General features: G+C 47.2%; 1 protein-coding gene across 1 annotated transcript in view; it reads right to left on the bottom strand.

Moving 5' to 3' along the window:
• The window catches only part of KIF9 (kinesin family member 9), a 68487-nt gene that overhangs the window by 11833 nt on the left and 34824 nt on the right, over positions 1 to 21830 (bottom strand). The window contains exons 12-18 of the mRNA XM_056518727.1: positions 8855 to 8959; positions 7976 to 8031; positions 6792 to 6882; positions 6133 to 6278; positions 5012 to 5212; positions 1639 to 1847; positions 770 to 949 (exon numbers count right to left, since the gene is read on the bottom strand). Coding sequence (XP_056374702.1) covers positions 770 to 949; positions 1639 to 1847; positions 5012 to 5212; positions 6133 to 6278; positions 6792 to 6882; positions 7976 to 8031; positions 8855 to 8959 — 988 coding nt within the window. The remainder of the gene's footprint in view (positions 1 to 769; positions 950 to 1638; positions 1848 to 5011; positions 5213 to 6132; positions 6279 to 6791; positions 6883 to 7975; positions 8032 to 8854; positions 8960 to 21830) is intronic.

Below are 21830 nucleotides of genomic sequence, written 5' to 3'. Positions count from 1 at the left end.
AGAAAGATAAACAGATTTGTAAATTACTTCTATTAAAAAATCTTAATCCTTCCAGTACTTAATAGCTGATGAATACTACAGAGGAAATTCTTTTCTTTTTGGAACACAGAGCTCTCTGCTGACATCATGACCACAATGCTCTCTGCTGACATCTCTGTCCATTTTAAGAACTGTCCAGAGTAAGAGAAAATCCCCATAGGAAACATATGCTGCTCTGGACAGTTCCTAAAATGGACAGAGGTGTCAGCAGAGAGCACTGTGCTCCAAAAAGAAAATAATTTCCTCTGTAGTATTCAGCAGCTAATAAATACTGGATTTTTTAATAGAAGTGATTTACAAATCTGTATAACTTTCTGGCACCAGTTGATTTAAAAAGAAAAAGAAAAAGTTTTCCACTGGAGTACCCCTTTATGGACTGAAGAGGATGAGAGGAGGGGCATAAAAAGGAGGAGCTTTAATAAAGGCCAGAGCCTTTTCAAGGGTCCAATCCTATATGAAATAAGTCCCTATAGAACAGGGGTCTCCAAACTGTGGACCTCCGGCTGTTGCAAAACTAGAACTCCCAGAATGCCAGGACAGCCATTGGCTGTCCGGGCACGCTGGGGAGTTGTAGTTTAGCAACAGCTGGAGATCCACAGTTTGGAGATGAATGCTATAGTGCAACTTCCAGATATGTTCTAGCAGTGACCTGATGTGGGCGCTATAGACAAATCCTCCCTAATGTCAGTCAATATCCCTGCAGTAAGAATACTGAGGGTACGCAGCTCACCTGCGATCAGCCGCTGCCGGCACTGATCCACCAGCTTCTGGCAGTACTGCACCTCCGCCTTCACATCCTGCAGCTCATCGTAGTCGGCCCGGTACTGCTTCTTCAGGTCCTTGAGTCTGCAGATCAGCGTGAACTCCTCCTCATCAATGATAACCTGTCCCTCCTCACTGATGTATTCACCTGGGGGAGGCAGAGATATCAGTAATAACACTGACCACACGGGGGCGCTACAATATCCTATAATACAGGATATAACTCAGGATCAGTACAGGATAAGTAATGTAATGTATGTACACAGTGACCTCACCAGCAGAATAGTGAGTACAGCTCTGGTGTATAATACAGGAGATAACTCAGGATCAGTACAGGATAAGTAATGTAATGTATGTACACAGTGACCTCACCAGCAGAATAGTGAGTACAGCTCTGGAGTATAATATAGGATATAACTCAGGATCAGTACAGGATAAGTAATGTAATGTATGTACACAGTGACCTCACCAGCAGAATAGTGAGTACAGCTCTGGAGTATAACACAGGATATAACTGAGGATCAGTACAGGATAAGTAATGTAATGTATGTACACAGTGACCCAACCAGCAGAATAGTGAGTGCAGCTCTGGTGTATAATACAGGATATAACTCAGGATCAGTAATGTAATGTATATACACAGTGATCTCACCAGCAGAATAGTGAGTACAGCTCTGGAGTATAATACAGGATATAACTCAGGATCAGTAAAGGTTATCTGCTCCACTAATTGATCCTGAATGTCTCTGGATTTCTTTACATTCTCCCTTTACTATTGATAGGATTATAATAGTTGTTGTGCTGGAACTTGTAGTACTACACAGGTTTGGTGATTACCTTGCTTCTCCCGCTCCAGTTTGGCCAGGTTGAGGCTCCGGGTTGTGGTATCGATCTCCTCTTTGATGAGGTTGATCCTCTGGGTGATGTCCTTCAGCCTCCTCCTCTGCTCAGACAAGGTGGATTTATTCTCCTTGAAGATTCGGTTCAGTTCGCTGCCTCTTTCTGCTTTAAACTCCTCGAAGGCTGAAGCTTTTGGGGGAGGAGTCCTAAGGGGGAAACGGCAGAGATGCAAACTAAGCCTCTGGGGTGACCGACTAGCGCACACCCCAAATCTAACCTGGAACTACAACTGCGGCGGACTACAACTCTCATCCATGTCACAGACTACAACTCTCATCCATGTCACAGACTACAACTCTCATCCATATCACAGACTACGACTCTCATCCATATCACAGACTACGACTCTCATCCATATCACAGACTACGACTCTCATCCATATCACAGACTACAACTCTCATCCATATCACAGACTACGACTCTCATCCATATCACAGACTACGACTCTCATCCATATCACAGACTACGACTCTCATCCATATCACAGACTACGACTCTCATCCATACCACAGACTACAACTCTCATCCATATCACAGACTACAACTCTCATCCATACCGCAGACTACGACTCTCATCCATATCACAGACTACGACTCTCATCCATATCACAGACTACGACTCTCATCCATACCGCAGACTACGACTCTCATCCATACCACAGACTACGACTCTCATCCATATCACAGACTACGACTCTCATCCATCCCACAGACTACGACTCTCATCCATACCACAGACTACGACTCTCATCCATATCACAGACTACGACTCTCACCCATACCACAGACTACGACTCTCACCCATATCACAGACTACGACTCTCATCCATACCACAGACTACGACTCTCATCCATACCACAGACTACGACTCTCATCCATATCACAGACTACGACTCTCATCCATATCACAGACTACGACTCTCATCCATACCACAGACTACGACTCTCATCCATACCACAGACTACGACTCTCATCCATATTACAGACTACGACTCTCATCCATACCACAGACTACGACTCTCATCCATACCACAGACTACAACTCTCATCCATCCTACAGACTACAACTCTCATCCATACCACAGACTACAACTCTCATCCATCCCACAGACTACAACTCTCATCCATCCCAGACTACAACTCTCATCCATCCCACAGACTACAACTCTCATCCATCCCACAGACTACAACTCTCATCCGCACTAGACTGCGACTCTCATCCGCACCACAGACTACGACTCTCATCCATACCACAGACTACGACTCTCATCCATATCACAGACTACGACTCTCATCCATATCACAGACTACGACTCTCATCCATACCACAGACTACGACTCTCATCCATATCACAGACTACAACTCTCATCCATACCACAGACCGCGACTCTCATCCATACCACAGACCACGACTCTCATCCATACCACAGACTACGACTCTCATCCATACCACAGACTACGACTCTCATCCATATCACAGACTACAACTCTCATCCATATCACAGACTACAACTCTCATCCATATCACAGACTACAACTCTCATCCATATCACAGACTACAACTCTCATCCATACCACAGACTACGACTCTCATCCATACCATAGACTACGACTCTCATCCATCCCACAGACTACAACTCTCATCCATCCCACAGACTACAACTCTCATCCATACCACAGACTACAACTCTCATCCATACCACAGACTACAACTCTCATCCATACCACAGACTACAACTCTCATCCATCCCACAGACTACAACTCTCATCCATCCCACAGACTACAACTCTCATCCAAACCACAGACTACAACTCTCATTCATACCACAGACTACAACTCTCATCCATCCCACAGACTACAACTCTCATCCATCCCACAGACTACAACTCTCATCCGCACTACAGACTGCGACTCTCATCCGCACCACAGACTACGACTCTCATCCATACCACAGACTACGACTCTCATCCATATCACAGACTACGACTCTCATCCATACCACAGACTACGACTCTCATCCATATCACAGACTACAACTCTCATCCATACCACAGACCACGACTCTCATCCATCCCACAGACTACGACTCTCATCCATACCACAGACTACGACTCTCATCAATATCACAGACTACAACTCTCATCCATACCACAGACTACGACTCTCATCCATACCACAGACTACGACTCTCATCCATATCACAGACTACAACTCTCATCCATCCCACAGACTACGACTCTCATCCGTACCACAGACCGCGACTCTCATCCATACCACAGACTACGACTCTCATCCATACCACAGACTACAACTCTCATCCATATCACAGACTACAACTCTCATCCATATCACAGACTGCGACTCTTATCCATACCACAAACTACGACTCTCATCCATCCCACAGACTACAACTCTCATACATATCACAGACTACAACTCTCATCCATATCAGACTACAACTCTCATCCATCCCACAGACTACAACTCTCATCCATACCACAGACTACAACTCTCATCCATATCACAGACTACAACTCTCATCCATATCACAGACTACAACTCTCATCCATACCACAGACTACAACTCTCATCCATACCACAGACTACGACTCTCATCCATACCACAGACTACAACTCTCATCCATACCACAGACTACGACTCTCATCCATATCACAGACTACGACTCTCATCCATACCACAGACTGCGACTCTCACCCGTACCACAGACTACGACTCATCCGTACCACAGACTACGACTCTCATCCATACCAAAGACTACGACTCTCATCCATACCAAAGACTACGACTCTCATCCGCACCACAGACTACGACTCTCATCCATACCACAGACTACGACTCTCATCCATACCACAGACTACAACTCTCATCCATACCACAGACTACGACTCTCATCCGCACCACAGACTACGACTCTCATCCATACCACAGACTACGACTCTCATCCATACCACAGACTACAACTCTCATCCATATCACAGACTACGACTCTCATCCATATCACAGACTACGACTCTCATCCATACCACAGACTACGACTCTCATCCATATCACAGACTACAACTCTCATCCATACCACAGACTACAACTCTCCCACAGACTACAACTCTCATCCATCCCACAGACTACAACTCTCATCCATACCACAGACTACGACTCTCATCCATACCACAGACTACGACTCTCATCCATCCCACAGACTACGACTCTCATCCGCACCAGACTACGACTCTCATCCATACCACAGACTACGACTCTCATCCATATCACAGACTACGACTCTCACCCGGGGCGGCTCGTCTCCCCTCTCGCTGCCGGTTCTGCTCGCTGGGTGTCCAGAGTTGCGCTTTCTTGCTGCTCCTTGATCGCCGACTCCTTCACGTCCAGCTCCCGGGTGGACATGGACATCATGGTTTTGGATGGCGAGACGGCTTCTAGATCCTTCCCGGGGGCGGGGCTTGCTGCGCCTTCTCTGCGACTCGTGGGACTAAAAGTATCAGAGCGGAATCTGATCATTCATCTACCCCGCATGTGATGTCATCCTTCTGGGGTGTATGGCCCTTTAATGTTATGCAACTTTCTAATTTAATTTCATCTCGTTTACTGAAAAGCTTTTCGTCTCTCTCACAACAAAGAGTTTGTTACAATGTCAAGGCCAGTGTTTCCCAAACAGGGTGCCTCCAGCTGTTGCAAAACTACAACTCCCAACTGGAGGTTTACAGTTTGGAGACCTCTGACCTATAGGTTATACCACTGACTGCTGGACATCCTAATTTTGCAGAACTACAACTCTCAGCATGCCCAGACAACCCTTCCCTATCCCAGCATGCCCAGACAACCCTTGGCTATCCAGGGGTCTCCAAACTGTGGACCTCCAGCTGTTGCAAAACTGCAACTCCCAGCATGCCCGGACAGCCGCTGGCTGTCCGGGCATGCTGGGGAGTTGTAGTTTTGCAACAGCTGCAGGTCCACAGTTTGGAGACCACTGTCCTAATGGTTTTACCACTGATCACTGGACATTCTGATGTAGGCATTGGCTGTCTGGGCATGCTTGGAGTTGTAGTTTTGCAACAGCTGCAGGTCCACAGTTTGGAGACCACTGTCCTAATGGTTTTACCACTGATCACTGGACATTCTGATGTAGGCATTGGCTGTCTGGGCATGCTTGGAGTTGTAGTTTTGCAACATCGGAATGTCCAGCAGTCAGTGGTATAAACTATAGGTCAGTGGTCTCAAACTGTGGACCTACAAAACTACAACTCCCAGCATGCCCAGACAGCCAATGCCTATCCAGGCATGCTGGGAGTTGTAGTTTTTTTTAACACCTGGAGGTAACCTTGTTGGAAGACACAGGTCTAGACGACCCCCTTATACCACAGGGATAGGTGGGAGTTTACAGCCGCTCACCTGGACGGATCCTTAGATTTCCGGCCTTTGTTTTTTCTCTCAGACAGCGAACGGGTCGACTTGGAAGAAAATGGCGCCACTCCGATGCCGAAACTGCTGCCATCCACCTCCCCGACCAGCTGCCCGTCTGCGTCCAACACACCGGCCTGAAAAAGACAGTGGGTTAGAAGGATCCAAATAGTGTCCTCCCACAATCCTCTGCTCTGGGGATGTATATAGAGCCGTGTTCATACTGAGCTTCCTGGTTCAGGAAAGGAATAACATAGCTGCAGTGAAGACTGACACCGGAAGTGGGGAATGTAACGCTACCCAGACATATCAGCCTTTCTTAATCTGAAGAAAGCTGAATTACTGAAACAATGGCGAATTGCGCCAGGGGGTTAGAGGGCGACATCACTGACGTCTGGTATATACACAGGCCCAGGGGGGATTTATAAGGGGGGGATTTACGCAAATGAAAACTTTTTTTTTATTTCTAAAGCGTTTTCCCCGAAACAGCTAAAGTTTTGCATCTGCTTTACCCTTTAGGCGCCAGGGATGAATATAACAATGGGGCTATCCGGCTTGCACAGTGACTAATCTATCTGAGCTGATACTGTACATTTATTTTTGGACATCTCCGGCACCGCTCACTGTCGTCTTATCGAATCGGCGCTTACCTTCTGTGCGGCGGTGACGGTGGTGTAATCGTTCTTATCGATCAGCGTGTATTTCTCCCTCAGCCGAGCCTCCACCTCCTGCTCCTGCCGACTAAAACACAGAGACCATGTTACCTTGTACACCCAGATTTTTATTAATTTATTTTTAGCCCCTTAAAGGGGTACTCCGCCCCTAGAAATCTTATCCGCAATCTGAAGGACAGGGGAAATTATGTCTTTGTAAGGGGGTTGTGACACTCTCTTCCTGGAGAGAGCCAGGGCCCCCTACAGGAGATTGTGGTGGGCTAAACCCCCCCCCCCCGGACCCCTGCAATCCTTTGTATAGGGGATATGTTTTTTCAGTGTGATACTTTGCCTTTAAAGGGGTTATCCAGGAAAAAACTTTTTTTTATAAACTGGCTCCAGAAAGTCAAACAGATCTGTAAATTACTTCTATTAAAAAATCTTAATCCTTTCAGTACTTATGAACTTCTGAAGTTGAGTTGTTTTTTTTCTGTCTAAGTGCTCTCTGATGACACGTGTCTCGGGAACCGCCCAGTTTAGAAGCAAATCCCCATAGCAAACCTCTTCTAAACTGGGCGTTTCCTGAGACCAGTGTCATCAGAGAGCACTTAGACAGAAAAGAACAACTCAACTTCAGAAGCTCATAAGTACCGAAAGGATTTACAAATCTGTTTAACTTTCTGGAGCCAGTTGATATATAAAAAAAAGTTTTTTCCTGGAATACCCCTTTAAGTAGCCAAATAGCAGTGTCTTGTATTATCAGAGAACTCCTTGCCATGCTTTACACTATAGGAGTTTTAGGGTAGGGTCACACATACCGCATTCGAGCCCTGTGTGCAGTAACGTCTTAAAGCTAGAGCGCACGTTGGTGTGCAGCTGCAGCATGAAATACGCTGCGGATGCGTTATGAGAGACCCTACGCATTCCTATTTTTTCCCTTAGGTTCCTGCTGGGTCCCAGCCCCATACTTTACACTGCAGCTTTGCTTGTTTAGATTGGCTCCATTGAATAATCCCAAGCTCAGCAGGAGGTCAGTACATGGAGAGACTATTATATTTCAGTAAGGACACAAGATTATATACTACAGGGAGAAGGGATTATCAGGGAACAGCAGCACAAAGACTGGAGGAGGAGCCTAAAGGGTAGGAGGAGCCTGGAGAACGGCATTAGCAGACACTTACTTCAATATAGTCCGGAATTGGGAGAAAACTTCCTGGATTTGTCGGAGGTTTATGATCTGTGAATAATGGAGACAGGAGAGGAGATCAGGGTTAATGCAGCAGTGGGGAAACGGCAGGGGGCAGCAGAGGGTACAGGTGCAACTGGGCCCCTACTGCTACAGGGGCCCCGGAAGAGGAAGATTTAAAGGGGTACTCTGCCCCAAAGGATGGGGGATAAGATGTCTGATTATGGGGGTCCTGCCGTTGGGGAACTTCGCTCCGTGCCAAATGACTGGCGATGCGGGGCGGTAGCTCGTGACGTCACAGCCATGCCCCCTCAATGCAAGTCTATGGGAAGGGGCGTGGCTGCTGTTACGCCCCCTCCCATAGACTTGCATTGAGGGTGTGTGGGCGAGAAGTCCCAAGCAGGGCGCGGCCTTGAAGTCACGAGCCTCCGGTGCTGCACCCGACGCTCTAAACAAGCGATCAGACATCTTATCCCCTATCCAAAGGACAGGGGATAAGAGGTCTAGGGGTGGAGTACTCCTTTAATTCTGCACAATGTGTACACAACATCCGCTAGAGCAGTGGTCTTCAACCTGTGGATCTCCAGATGTTGCAAAGCTACAACCCCCAGCATACCCGAACAGCCAACGGCTGTCCGGGCATGCTGGTAGTTGTAGTCTTGCAACATCTGGAGGTCTGCAGGTTTAAGACCACTGCGCTAGAGGAATATAATATATATTCACCCGACGCTCTAAAGCGATCAGACAGATGAGATGATCAGATAAGATGTCTAGAGGCGGAGTACCCCTTTAATTCTGCACAATATGGACACAACAGCTAGAGGAATATATATGTGTGTGTGTGTGTGTATATATATATGTATCGGATACTCACTTCTATCTCATCCAGAGCGCCGTCCAGATACCGGCGCACCTGAGAGCTGATCTCCGCCATCTGGCTGTCACTGAACGGTTCATAGCTGGCCGGGGGGCGTTTGCTCTGAAAATATCAATAACAGAACCCTGAATATTTGGCTGCTGTGTAATCAAGTAATACGGGTGTCATAACGCACAAGGATCGCCCGTCGGGTCACAGAGCTCTGCATCACTCACTATGTCCATACACTCCACTCGTACCCAGAGCTGCATTCACAATTCTCCATTCGTACCCAGAGCTGCATTCACAATTCTCCACTCGTACCCAGAGCTGCATTCACAATTCTCCATTCGTACCCAGAGCTGCATTCACAATTCTCCATTCGTACCCAGAGCTGCATTCACAATTCTCCATTCGTACCCAGAGCTGCATTCACAATTCTCCACTCGTATCCAGAGCTGCATTCACAATTCTCCACTCGTACCCAGAGCTGCATTCACAATTCTCCACTCGTACCCAGAGCTGCATTCACAATTCTCCACTAGTACCCAGAGCTGCATTCACAATTCTCCACTCGTACCCAGAGCTGCATTCACAATTCTCCACTCATACCCAGAGCTGCATTCACAATTCTCCACTCGTACCCAGAGCTGCATTCACAATTCTCCATTCGTACCCAGAGCTGCATTCACAATTCTCCACTCGTACCCAGAGCTGCATTCACAATTCTCCACTCGTATCCAGAGCTGCATTCACAATTCTCCACTAGTACCCAGAGCTGCATTCACAATTTTCCACTCGTATCCAGAGCTGCATTCACAATTCTCCACTCGTACCCAGAGCTGCATTCACAATTCTCCACTAGTACCCAGAGCTGCATTCACAATTCTCCACTCGTACCCAGAGCTGCATTCACAATTCTCCACTCATACCCAGAGCTGCATTCACAATTCTCCACTCGTACCCAGAGCTGCATTCACAATTCTCCATTCGTACCCAGAGCTGCATTCACAATTCTCCACTCGTACCCAGAGCTGCTTCACAATTCTCCATTCGTACCCAGAGCAGCATTCACAGTTCTCCATTCGTACCCAGAGCTGCATTCACAATTCTCCACTGGTATCCAGAGCTGCATTCACAATTCTCCACTCGTACCCAGAGCTGCATTCTCAATTCTCCACTGGTATCCAGAGCTGCATTCACAATTCTCCACTCGTACCCAGAGCTGCATTCTCAATTCTCCACTCGTATCCAGAGCTGCATTCACAATTCTCCACTCGTACCCAGAGGTGCATTTACAATTCTCCACTCGTACCCAGAGCTGCATTCACAATTCTCCACTCGTACCCAGAGCTGCATTCACAATTCTCCACTCGTACCCAGAGCTGCATTCACAATTCTCCACTAGTACCCAGAGCTGCATTCACAATTCTCCATTCGTACCCAGAGCTGCATTCACAATTCTCCATTCGTACCCAGAGCTGCATTCACAATTCTCCACTCGTACCCAGAGCTGCTTCACAATTCTCCATTCGTACCCAGAGCAGCATTCACAGTTCTCCATTCGTACCCAGAGCTGCATTCTCAATTCTCCACTGGTATCCAGAGCTGCATTCACAATTCTCCACTCGTACCCAGAGCTGCATTCTCAATTCTCCACTCGTATCCAGAGCTGCATTCACAATTCTCCACTCGTACCCAGAGGTGCATTTACAATTCTCCACTCGTACCCAGAGCTGCATTCACAATTCTCCACTCGTACCCAGAGCTGCATTCACAATTCTCCACTCGTATCCAGAGCTGCATTCACAATTCTCCACTAGTACCCAGAGCTGCATTCACAATTCTCCATTCGTACCCAGAGCTGCATTCACAATTCTCCACTCGTACCCAGAGCTGCTTCACAATTCTCCATTCGTACCCAGAGCAGCATTCACAGTTCTCCATTCGTACCCAGAGCTGCATTCACAATTCTCCACTCGTACCCAGAGCTGCATTCTCAATTCTCCACTCGTATCCAGAGCTGCATTCACAATTCTCCACTCGTACCCAGAGCTGCATTCACAATTCTCCACTCGTACCCAGAGCTGCATTCACAATTCTCCACTCGTAGCCAGAGCTGCATTCACAATTCTCCACTCGTACCCAGAGCTGCATTCACAATTCTCCACTAGTACCCAGAGCTGCATTCACAATTCTCCACTCGTACCCAGAGCTGCATTCACAATTCTCCACTCATACCCAGAGCTGCATTCACAATTCTCCACTCGTACCCAGAGCTGCATTCACAATTCTCCATTCGTACCCAGAGCTGCATTCACAATTCTCCACTCGTACCCAGAGCTGCATTCACAATTCTCCACTCGTACCCAGAGCTGCATTCACAATTCTCCACTAGTACCCAGAGCTGCATTCACAATTTTCCACTCGTATCCAGAGCTGCATTCACAATTCTCCACTCGTACCCAGAGCTGCATTCACAATTCTCCACTAGTACCCAGAGCTGCATTCACAATTCTCCACTCGTACCCAGAGCTGCATTCACAATTCTCCACTCATACCCAGAGCTGCATTCACAATTCTCCACTCGTACCCAGAGCTGCATTCACAATTCTCCATTCGTACCCAGAGCTGCATTCACAATTCTCCACTCGTACCCAGAGCTGCTTCACAATTCTCCATTCGTACCCAGAGCAGCATTCACAGTTCTCCATTCGTACCCAGAGCTGCATTCACAATTCTCCATTCGTACCCAGAGCTGCATTCTCAATTCTCCACTGGTATCCAGAGCTGCATTCACAATTCTCCACTCGTACCCAGAGCTGCATTCTCAATTCTCCACTCGTATCCAGAGCTGCATTCACAATTCTCCACTCGTACCCAGAGGTGCATTTACAATTCTCCACTCGTACCCAGAGCTGCATTCACAATTCTCCACTCGTACCCAGAGCTGCATTCACAATTCTCCACTCGTACCCAGAGCTGCATTCACAATTCTCCACTAGTACCCAGAGCTGCATTCACAATTCTCCATTCGTACCCAGAGCTGCATTCACAATTCTCCATTCGTACCCAGAGCTGCATTCACAATACTCCACTCGTACCCAGAGCTGCTTCACAATTCTCCATTCGTACCCAGAGCAGCATTCACAGTTCTCCATTCGTACCCAGAGCTGCATTCTCAATTCTCCACTGGTATCCAGAGCTGCATTCACAATTCTCCATTCGTACCCAGAGCAGCATTCACAGTTCTCCATTCGTACCCAGAGCTGCATTCTCAATTCTCCACTGGTATCCAGAGCTGCATTCACAATTCTCCACTCGTACCCAGAGCTGCATTCACAATTCTCCACTAGTACCCAGAGCTGCATTCACAATTCTCCATTCGTACCCAGAGCTGCATTCACAATTCTCCCCTCGTACCCAGAGGTGCATTTACAATTCTCCACTCGTACCCAGAGCTGCATTCACAATTCTCCACTCGTACCCAGAGCTGCATTCACAATTCTCCACTCGTATCCAGAGCTGCATTCACAATTCTCCACTAGTACCCAGAGCTGCATTCACAATTCTCCATTCGTACCCAGAGCTGCATTCACAATTCTCCACTCGTACCCAGAGCTGCTTCACAATTCTCCATTCGTACCCAGAGCAGCATTCACAGTTCTCCATTCGTACCCAGAGCTGCATTCACAATTCTCCATTCGTACCCAGAGCTGCATTCTCAATTCTCCACTGGTATCCAGAGCTGCATTCACAATTCTCCACTCGTACCCAGAGCTGCATTCTCAATTCTCCACTCGTATCCAGAGCTGCATTCACAATTCTCCACTCGTACCCAGAGCTGCATTCACAATTCTCCACTCGTACCCAGAGCTGCATTCACAATTCTCCACTCGTAGCCAGAGCTGCATTCACAATTCTCCACTCATACCCAGAGCTGCATTCACAATTCTCCATTCGTACCCAGAGCTGCATTCACAATTCTCCACTCATACCCAGAGCTGCATTCACAATTCTCCATTCGTACCCAGAGCTGCATTCACAATTCTCCATTCGTACCCAGAGCTGCATTCACAATTCTCCACTCGTATCCAGAGCTGCATTCACAATTCTCCACTTGTACCCAGAGCTGCATTCACAATTCTCCACTCGTACCCAGAGCTGCATTCACAATTCTCCACTCATACCCAGAGTCAGAGCTGCATTCACAATTCTCCACTCGTACCCAGAGCTGCATATACAATTCTCCACTCGTACCCAGAGCTGCATTCACAATTCTCCACTTGTACCCAGAGCTGCATTCACAATTCTCCACTCGTACCCAGAGCTGCATTCACAATTCTCCACTCGTACCCAGAGCTGTATTCACAATTCTCCACTCATACCCAGAGCTGCATTTACAATTCTCCATTCATACCCAAAGCTGCATTCACAATTCTCCATTCATATCCAAAGCTGCATTTACAATTCTCCATTCGTACCCTGAGCTGCAGTCAGAATTCTCCATTCGTACCCAGTGCTGCATTCACAATTATCCATTCGTACCCAGAGCTGCATTCACAATTCTCCACTCGTACCCAGAGCTGCATTCACAATTCTCCACTCGTACCCAGAGCTGCATTCACAATTCTCCACTCGTAGCCAGAGCTGCATTCACAATTCTCCACTCGTACCCAGAGCTGCTTCACAATTCTCCACTCGTACCCAGAGCTGCGTTCACAATTCTCCACTCGTACCCAGAGCTGGATTCACAATTCTCCATTCGTACCCAGAGCTGCATCCACAATTCTCCACTCGTACCCAGAGCTGCATTCACAATTCTCCACTCGTACCCAGAGCTGCATTCACAATTCTCCACTAGTACCCAGAGCTGCATTCACAATTCTCCACTCGTACCCAGAGCTGCATTCACAATTCTCCACTCGTACCCAGAGCTGCATTCACAATTCTCCACTCGTACCCAGAGCTGCATTCACAATTCTCCACTCGTACCCAGAGCTGCATTCACAATTCTCCACTCATACCCAGAGTCAGAGCTGCATTCACAATTCTCCACTCGTACCCAGAGCTGCATTCACAATTCTCCATTCATACCCAGAGCTGCATTTACAATTCTCCATTCATACCCAAAGCTGCATTCACAATTCTCCATTCATACCCAAAGCTGCATTCACAATTCTCCATTCATACCCAAAGCTGCATTCACAATTCTCCATTCATACCCAAAGCTGCATTTACAATTCTCCACTCGTACCCAGAGCTGCATTCTCAATTCTCCATTCGTACCCAGAGCTGCATTCACAATTCTCCATTCGTACCCAGAGCTGCATTCACAATTCTCCACTCGTACCCAGAGCTGCATTCACAATTCTCCACTCGTAGCCAGAGCTGCATTCACAATTCTCCACTCATACCCAGAGCTGCATTTACAATTCTCCATTCATACCCAAAGCTGCATTCACAATTCTCCATTCATACCCAAAGCTGCATTTACAATTCTCCATTCGTACCCTGAGCTGCAGTCAGAATTCTCCATTCGTACCCAGTGCTGCATTCACAATTCTCCATTCGTACCCAGAGCTGCATTCACAATTCCCCACTCATACCCAGAGCTGCATTCACAATTCTCCACTCGTACCCAGAGCTGCATTCACAATTCTCCACTCATACCCAGAGTCAGAGCTGCATTCACAATTCTCCACTCGTACCCAGAGCTGCATTCTCAATTCTCCATTCGTACCCAGAGCTGCATTCACAATTCTCCATTTGTACCCAGAGCTGCATTCACAATTCTCCACTCGTACCCAGAGCTGCATTCACAATTCTCCACTCGTACCAAGAGCTGCATTCACAATTCTCCACTCGTACCCAGAGCTGTATTCACAATTCTCCACTCATACCCAGAGCTGCATTTACAATTCTCCATTCATACCAAAAGCTGCTTTCACAATTCTCCATTCATACCCAAAGCTGCATTTACAATTCTCCATTCGTACCCTGAGCTGCAGTCAGAATTCTCCATTCGTACCCAGAGCTGCATTCACAATTCTCCATTCGTACCCAGAGCTGCATCCACAATTCTCCACTCGTACCCAGAGCTGCATTCACAATTCTCCACTCGTAGCCAGAGCTGCATTCACAATTCTCCACTCATACCCAGAGCTGCATTCACAATTCTCCACTCGTACCCAGAGCTGCATTCACAATTCTCCACTCGTACCCAGAGCTGCATTCACAATTCTCCATTCATACCCAGAGCTGCATTCACAATTCTCCACTCGTAGCCAGAGCTGCATTCACAATTCTCCACTCGTACCCAGAGCTGCGTTCACAATTCTCCACTCGTACCCAGAGCTGGATTCACAATTCTCCATTCGTACCCAGAGCTGCATCCACAATTCTCCACTCGTACCCAGAGCTGCATTCACAATTCTCCACTCGTACCCAGAGCTGCATTCACAATTCTCCACTAGTACCCAGAGCTGCATTCACAATTCTCCACTCGTACCCAGAGCTGCATTCACATTTCTCCACTCGTACCCAGAGCTGCATTCACAATTCTCCACTCGTACCCAGAGCTGCATTCACAATTCTCCACTCATACCCAGAGTCAGAGCTGCATTCACAATTCTCCACTCGTACCCAGAGCTGCATTCACAATTCTCCATTCATACCCAGAGCTGCATTTACAATTCTCCATTCATACCCAAAGCTGCATTCACAATTCTCCATTCATACCCAAAGCTGCATTCACAATTCTCCATTCATACCCAAAGCTGCATTCACAATTCTCCATTCATACCCAAAGCTGCATTTACAATTCTCCACTCGTACCCAGAGCTGCATTCTCAATTCTCCATTCGTACCCAGAGCTGCATTCACAATTCTCCATTCGTACCCAGAGCTGCATTCACAATTCTCCACTCGTACCCAGAGCTGCATTCACAATTCTCCACTCGTAGCCAGAGCTGCATTCACAATTCTCCACTCATACCCAGAGCTGCATTTACAATTCTCCATTCATACCCAAAGCTGCATTCACAATTCTCCATTCATACCCAAAGCTGCATTTACAATTCTCCATTCGTACCCTGAGCTGCAGTCAGAATTCTCCATTCGTACCCAGTGCTGCATTCACAATTCTCCATTCGTACCCAGAGCTGCATTCACAATTCTCCACTCGTACCCAGAGCTGCATTCACAATTCTCCACTCGTACCCAGAGCTGCATTCACAATTCTCCACTCGTACCCAGAGCTGCATTCTCAATTCTCCATTCGTACCCAGAGCTGCATTCACAATTCTCCATTTGTACCCAGAGCTGCATTCACAATTCTCCACTCGTACCCAGAGCTGCATTCACAATTCTCCACTCGTACCAAGAGCTGCATTCACAATTCTCCACTCGTACCCAGAGCTGTATTCACAATTCTCCACTCATACCCAGAGCTGCATTTACAATTCTCCATTCATACCAAAAGCTGCTTTCACAATTCTCCATTCATACCCAAAGCTGCATTTACAATTCTCCATTCGTACCCTGAGCTGCAGTCAGAATTCTCCATTCGTACCCAGAGCTGCATTCACAATTCTCCATTCGTACCCAGAGCTGCATCCACAATTCTCCACTCATACCCAGAGCTGCATTCACAATTCTCCACTCGTAGCCAGAGCTGCATTCACAATTCTCCACTCATACCCAGAGCTGCATTCACAATTCTCCACTCGTACCCAGAGCTGCATTCACAATTCTCCACTCGTACCCAGAGCTGCATTCACAATTCTCCACTCGTACCCAGAGCTGCATTCACAATTCTCCACTCGTACCCAGAGCTGCATTCACAATTCTCCACTCGTAGCCAGAGCTGCATTCACAATTCTCCACTCGTAGCCAGAGCTGCATTCACAATTCTCCACTCGTACCCAGAGCTGCTTCACAATTCTCCACTCGTACCCAGAGCTGCGTTCACAATTCTCCACTCGTACCCAGAGCTGGATTCACAATTCTCCATTCGTACCCAGAGCTGCATCCACAATTCTCCACTCGTACCCAGAGCTGCATTCACAATTCTCCACTCGTACCCAGAGCTGCATTCACAATTCTCCACTAGTACCCAGAGCTGCATTCACAATTCTCCACTCGTACCCAGAGCTGCATTCACAATTCTCCACTCGTACCCAGAGCTGCATTCACAATTCTCCACTCGTACCCAGAGCTGCATTCACAATTCTCCACTCGTACCCAGAGCTGCATTCACAATTCTCCACTCATACCCAGAGTCAGAGCTGCATTCACAATTCTCCACTCGTACCCAGAGCTGCATTCACAATTCTCCATTAATACCCAGAGCTGCATTTACAATTCTCCATTCATACCCAAAGCTGCATTCACAATTCTCCATTCATACCCAAAGCTGCATTCACAATTCTCCATTCATACCCAAAGCTGCATTCACAATTCTCCATTCATACCCAAAGCTGCATTCACAATTCTCCATTCATACCCAAAGCTGCATTTACAATTCTCCACTCGTACCCAGAGCTGCATTCTCAATTCTCCATTCGTACCCAGAGCTGCATTCACAATTCTCCATTCGTACCCAGAGCTGCATTCACAATTCTCCACTCGTACCCAGAGCTGCATTCACAATTCTCCACTCGTAGCCAGAGCTGCATTCACAATTCTCCACTCATACCCAGAGCTGCATTTACAATTCTCCATTCATACCCAAAGCTGCATTCACAATTCTCCATTCATACCCAAAGCTGCATTTACAATTCTCCATTCGTACCCTGAGCTGCAGTCAGAATTTTCCATTCGTACCCAGTGCTGCATTCACAATTCTCCATTCGTACCCAGAGCTGCATTCACAATTCTCCACTCGTACCCAGAGCTGCATTCACAATTCTCCACTCGTACCCAGAGCTGCATTCACAATTCTCCACTCATACCCAGAGTCAGAGCTGCATTCACAATTCTCCACTCGTACCCAGAGCTGCATTCTCAATTCTCCATTCGTACCCAGAGCTGCATTCACAATTCTCCATTTGTACCCAGAGCTGCATTCACAATTCTCCACTCGTACCCAGAGCTGCATTCACAATTCTCCACTCGTACCAAGAGCTGCATTCACAATTCTCCACTCGTACCCAGAGCTGTATTCACAATTCTCCACTCATACCCAGAGCTGCATTTACAATTCTCCATTCATACCAAAAGCTGCTTTCACAATTCTCCATTCATACCCAAAGCTGCATTTACAATTCTCCATTCGTACCCTGAGCTGCAGTCAGAATTCTCCATTCGTACCCTGAGCTGCAGTCAGAATTCTCCATTCGTACCCAGAGCTGCATTCACAATTCTCCATTCGTACCCAGAGCTGCATCCACAATTCTCCACTCATACCCAGAGCTGCATTCACAATTCTCCACTCGTAGCCAGAGCTGCATTCACAATTCTCCACTCATACCCAGAGCTGCATTCACAATTCTCCACTCGTACCCAGAGCTGCATTCACAATTCTCCACTCGTACCCAGAGCTGCATTCACAATTCTCCACTCGTACCCAGAGCTGCATTCACAATTCTCCATTCATACCCAGAGCTGCATTCACAATTCTCCACTCGTAGCCAGAGCTGCATTCACAATTCTCCACTCGTACCCAGAGCTGCTTCACAATTCTCCACTCGTACCCAGAGCTGGATTCACAATTCTCCATTCGTACCCAGAGCTGCATCCACAATTCTCCACTCGTACCCAGAGCTGCATTCACAATTCTCCACTCGTACCCAGAGCTGCATTCACAATTCTCCACTAGTACCCAGAGCTGCATTCACAATTCTCCACTCGTACCCAGAGCTGCATTCACATTTCTCCACTCGTACCCAGAGCTGCATTCACATTTCTCCACTCGTACCCAGAGCTGCATTCACAATTCTCCACTCGTACCCAGAGCTGCATTCACAATTCTCCACTCATACCCAGAGTCAGAGCTGCATTCACAATTCTCCACTCGTACCCAGAGCTGCATTCACAATTCTCCATTCATACCCAGAGCTGCATTTACAATTCTCCATTCATACCCAAAGCTGCATTCACAATTCTCCATTCATACCCAAAGCTGCATTCACAATTCTCCATTCATACCCAAAGCTGCATTCACAATTCTCCATTCATACCCAAAGCTGCATTTACAATTCTCCACTCGTACCCAGAGCTGCATTCTCAATTCTCCATTCGTACCCAGAGCTGCATTCACAATTCTCCATTCGTACCCAGAGCTGCATTCACAATTCTCCACTCGTAGCCAGAGCTGCATTCACAATTCTCCACTCGTAGCCAGAGCTGCATTCACAATTCTCCACTCATACCCAGAGCTGCATTTACAATTCTCCATTCATACCCAAAGCTGCATTCACAATTCTCCATTCATACCCAAAGCTGCATTTACAATTCTCCATTCGTACCCTGAGCTGCAGTCAGAATTCTCCATTCGTACCCAGTGCTGCATTCACAATTCTCCATTCGTACCCAGAGCTGCATTCACAATTCTCCACTCGTACCCAGAGCTGCATTCACAATTCTCCACTCGTACCCAGAGCTGCATTCACAATTCTCCACTCATACCCAGAGTCAGAGCTGCATTCACAATTCTCCACTCGTACCCAGAGCTGCATTCTCAATTCTCCATTCGTACCCAGAGCTGCATTCACTATTCTCCATTTGTACCCAGAGCTGCATTCACAATTCTCCACTCGTACCCAGAGCTGCATTCACAATTCTCCACTCGTACCAAGAGCTGCATTCACAATTCTCCACTCGTACCCAGAGCTGTATTCACAATTCTCCACTCATACCCAGAGCTGCATTTACAATTCTCCATTCATACCAAAAGCTGCTTTCACAATTCTCCATTCATACCCAAAGCTGCATTTACAATTCTCCATTCGTACCCTGAGCTGCAGTCAGAATTCTCCATTCGTACCCAGAGCTGCATTCACAATTCTCCATTCGTACCCAGAGCTGCATCCACAATTCTCCACTCGTACCCAGAGCTGCATTCACAATTCTCCACTCGTAGCCAGAGCTGCATTCACAATTCTCCACTCATACCCAGAGCTGCATTCACAATTCTCCACTCGTACCCAGAGCTGCATTCACAATTCTCCACTCGTACCCAGAGCTGCATTCACAATTCTCCACTCGTACCCAGAGCTGCATTCACAATTCTCCATTCATACCCAAAGCTGCATTTACAATTCTCCATTCGTACCCTGAGCTGCAGTCAGAATTCTCCATTCGTACCCAGTGCTGCATTCACAATTCTCCATTCGTACCCAGAGCTGCATTCACAATTCTCCACTCGTACCCAGAGCTGCATTCACAATTCTCCACTCATACCCAGAGTCAGAGCTGCATTCACAATTCTCCACTCGTACCCAGAGCTGCATTCTCAATTCTCCATTCGTACCCAGAGCTGCATTCACAATTCTCCATTTGTACCCAGAGCTGCATTCACAATTCTCCACTCGTACCCAGAGCTGCATTCACAATTCTCCACTCGTACCAAGAGCTGCATTCACAATTCTCCACTCGTACCCAGAGCTGTATTCACAATTCTCCACTCATACCCAGAGCTGCATTTACAATTCTCCATTCATACCAAAAGCTGCTTTCACAATTCTCCATTCATACCCAAAGCTGCATTTACAATTCTCCATTCGTACCCTGAGCTGCAGTCAGAATTCTCCATTCGTACCCAGAGCTGCATTCACAATTCTCCATTCGTACCCAGAGCTGCATCCACAATTCTCCACTCGTACCCAGAGCTGCATTCACAATTCTCCACTCGTAGCCAGAGCTGCATTCACAATTCTCCACTCATACCCAGAGCTGCATTCACAATTCTCCACTCGTACCCAGAGCTGCATTCACAATTCTCCACTCGTACCCAGAGCTGCATTCACAATTCTCCACTCGTACCCAGAGCTGCATTCACAATTCTCCATTCATACCCAGAGCTGCATTTTCAATTCTCCATTCATACCCAAAGCTGCATTCACAATTCTCCATTCATACCCAAAGCTGCATTTACAATTCTCCATTCATACCCAAAGCTGCATTCACAATTCTCCGTTCATACCCAAAGCTGCATTTACAATTCTCCACTCGTACCCAGAGCTGCATTCTCAATTCACCATTCGTACCCAGAGCTGCATTCACAATTCTCCATTCGTACCCAGAGCTGCATTCACAATTTTCCACTCGTAGCCAGAGCTGCATTCACAATTCTCCACTCATACCCAGAGCTGCATTCACAATTCTCCACTCGTACCCAGAGCTGCATTCACAATTCTCCACTCGTACCCAGAGCTGCATTCACAATTCTCCACTCGTACCCAGAGCTGCATTCACAATTCTCCATTCATACCCAGAGCTGCATTCACAATTCTCCACTCGTAGCCAGAGCTGCATTCACAATTCTCCACTCGTACCCAGAGCTGCTTCACAATTCTCCACTCGTACCCAGAGCTGCGTTCACAATTCTCCACTCGTACCCAGAGCTGGATTCACAATTCTCCATTCGTACCCAGAGCTGCATCCACAATTCTCCACTCGTACCCAGAGCTGCATTCACAATTCTCCACTCGTACCCAGAGCTGCATTCACAATTCTCCACTAGTACCCAGAGCTGCATTCACAATTCTCCACTCGTACCCAGAGCTGCATTCACATTTCTCCACTCGTACCCAGAGCTGCATTCACAATTCTCCACTCGTACCCAGAGCTGCATTCACAATTCTCCACTCGTACCCAGAGCTGCATTCACAATTCTCCACTCATACCCAGAGTCAGAGCTGCATTCACAATTCTCCACTCGTACCCAGAGCTGCATTCACAATTCTCCATTCATACCCAGAGCTGCATTTACAATTCTCCATTCATACCCAAAGCTGCATTCACAATTCTCCATTCATACCCAAAGCTGCAT

Source organism: Hyla sarda, chromosome 5, assembly GCF_029499605.1.
Source record: "Hyla sarda isolate aHylSar1 chromosome 5, aHylSar1.hap1, whole genome shotgun sequence".
NCBI lineage: Eukaryota > Metazoa > Chordata > Amphibia > Anura > Hylidae > Hyla > Hyla sarda.
Note: the sequence above shows the minus strand (reverse complement) of the source record. Positions and strands in the feature narration are given on the sequence as shown.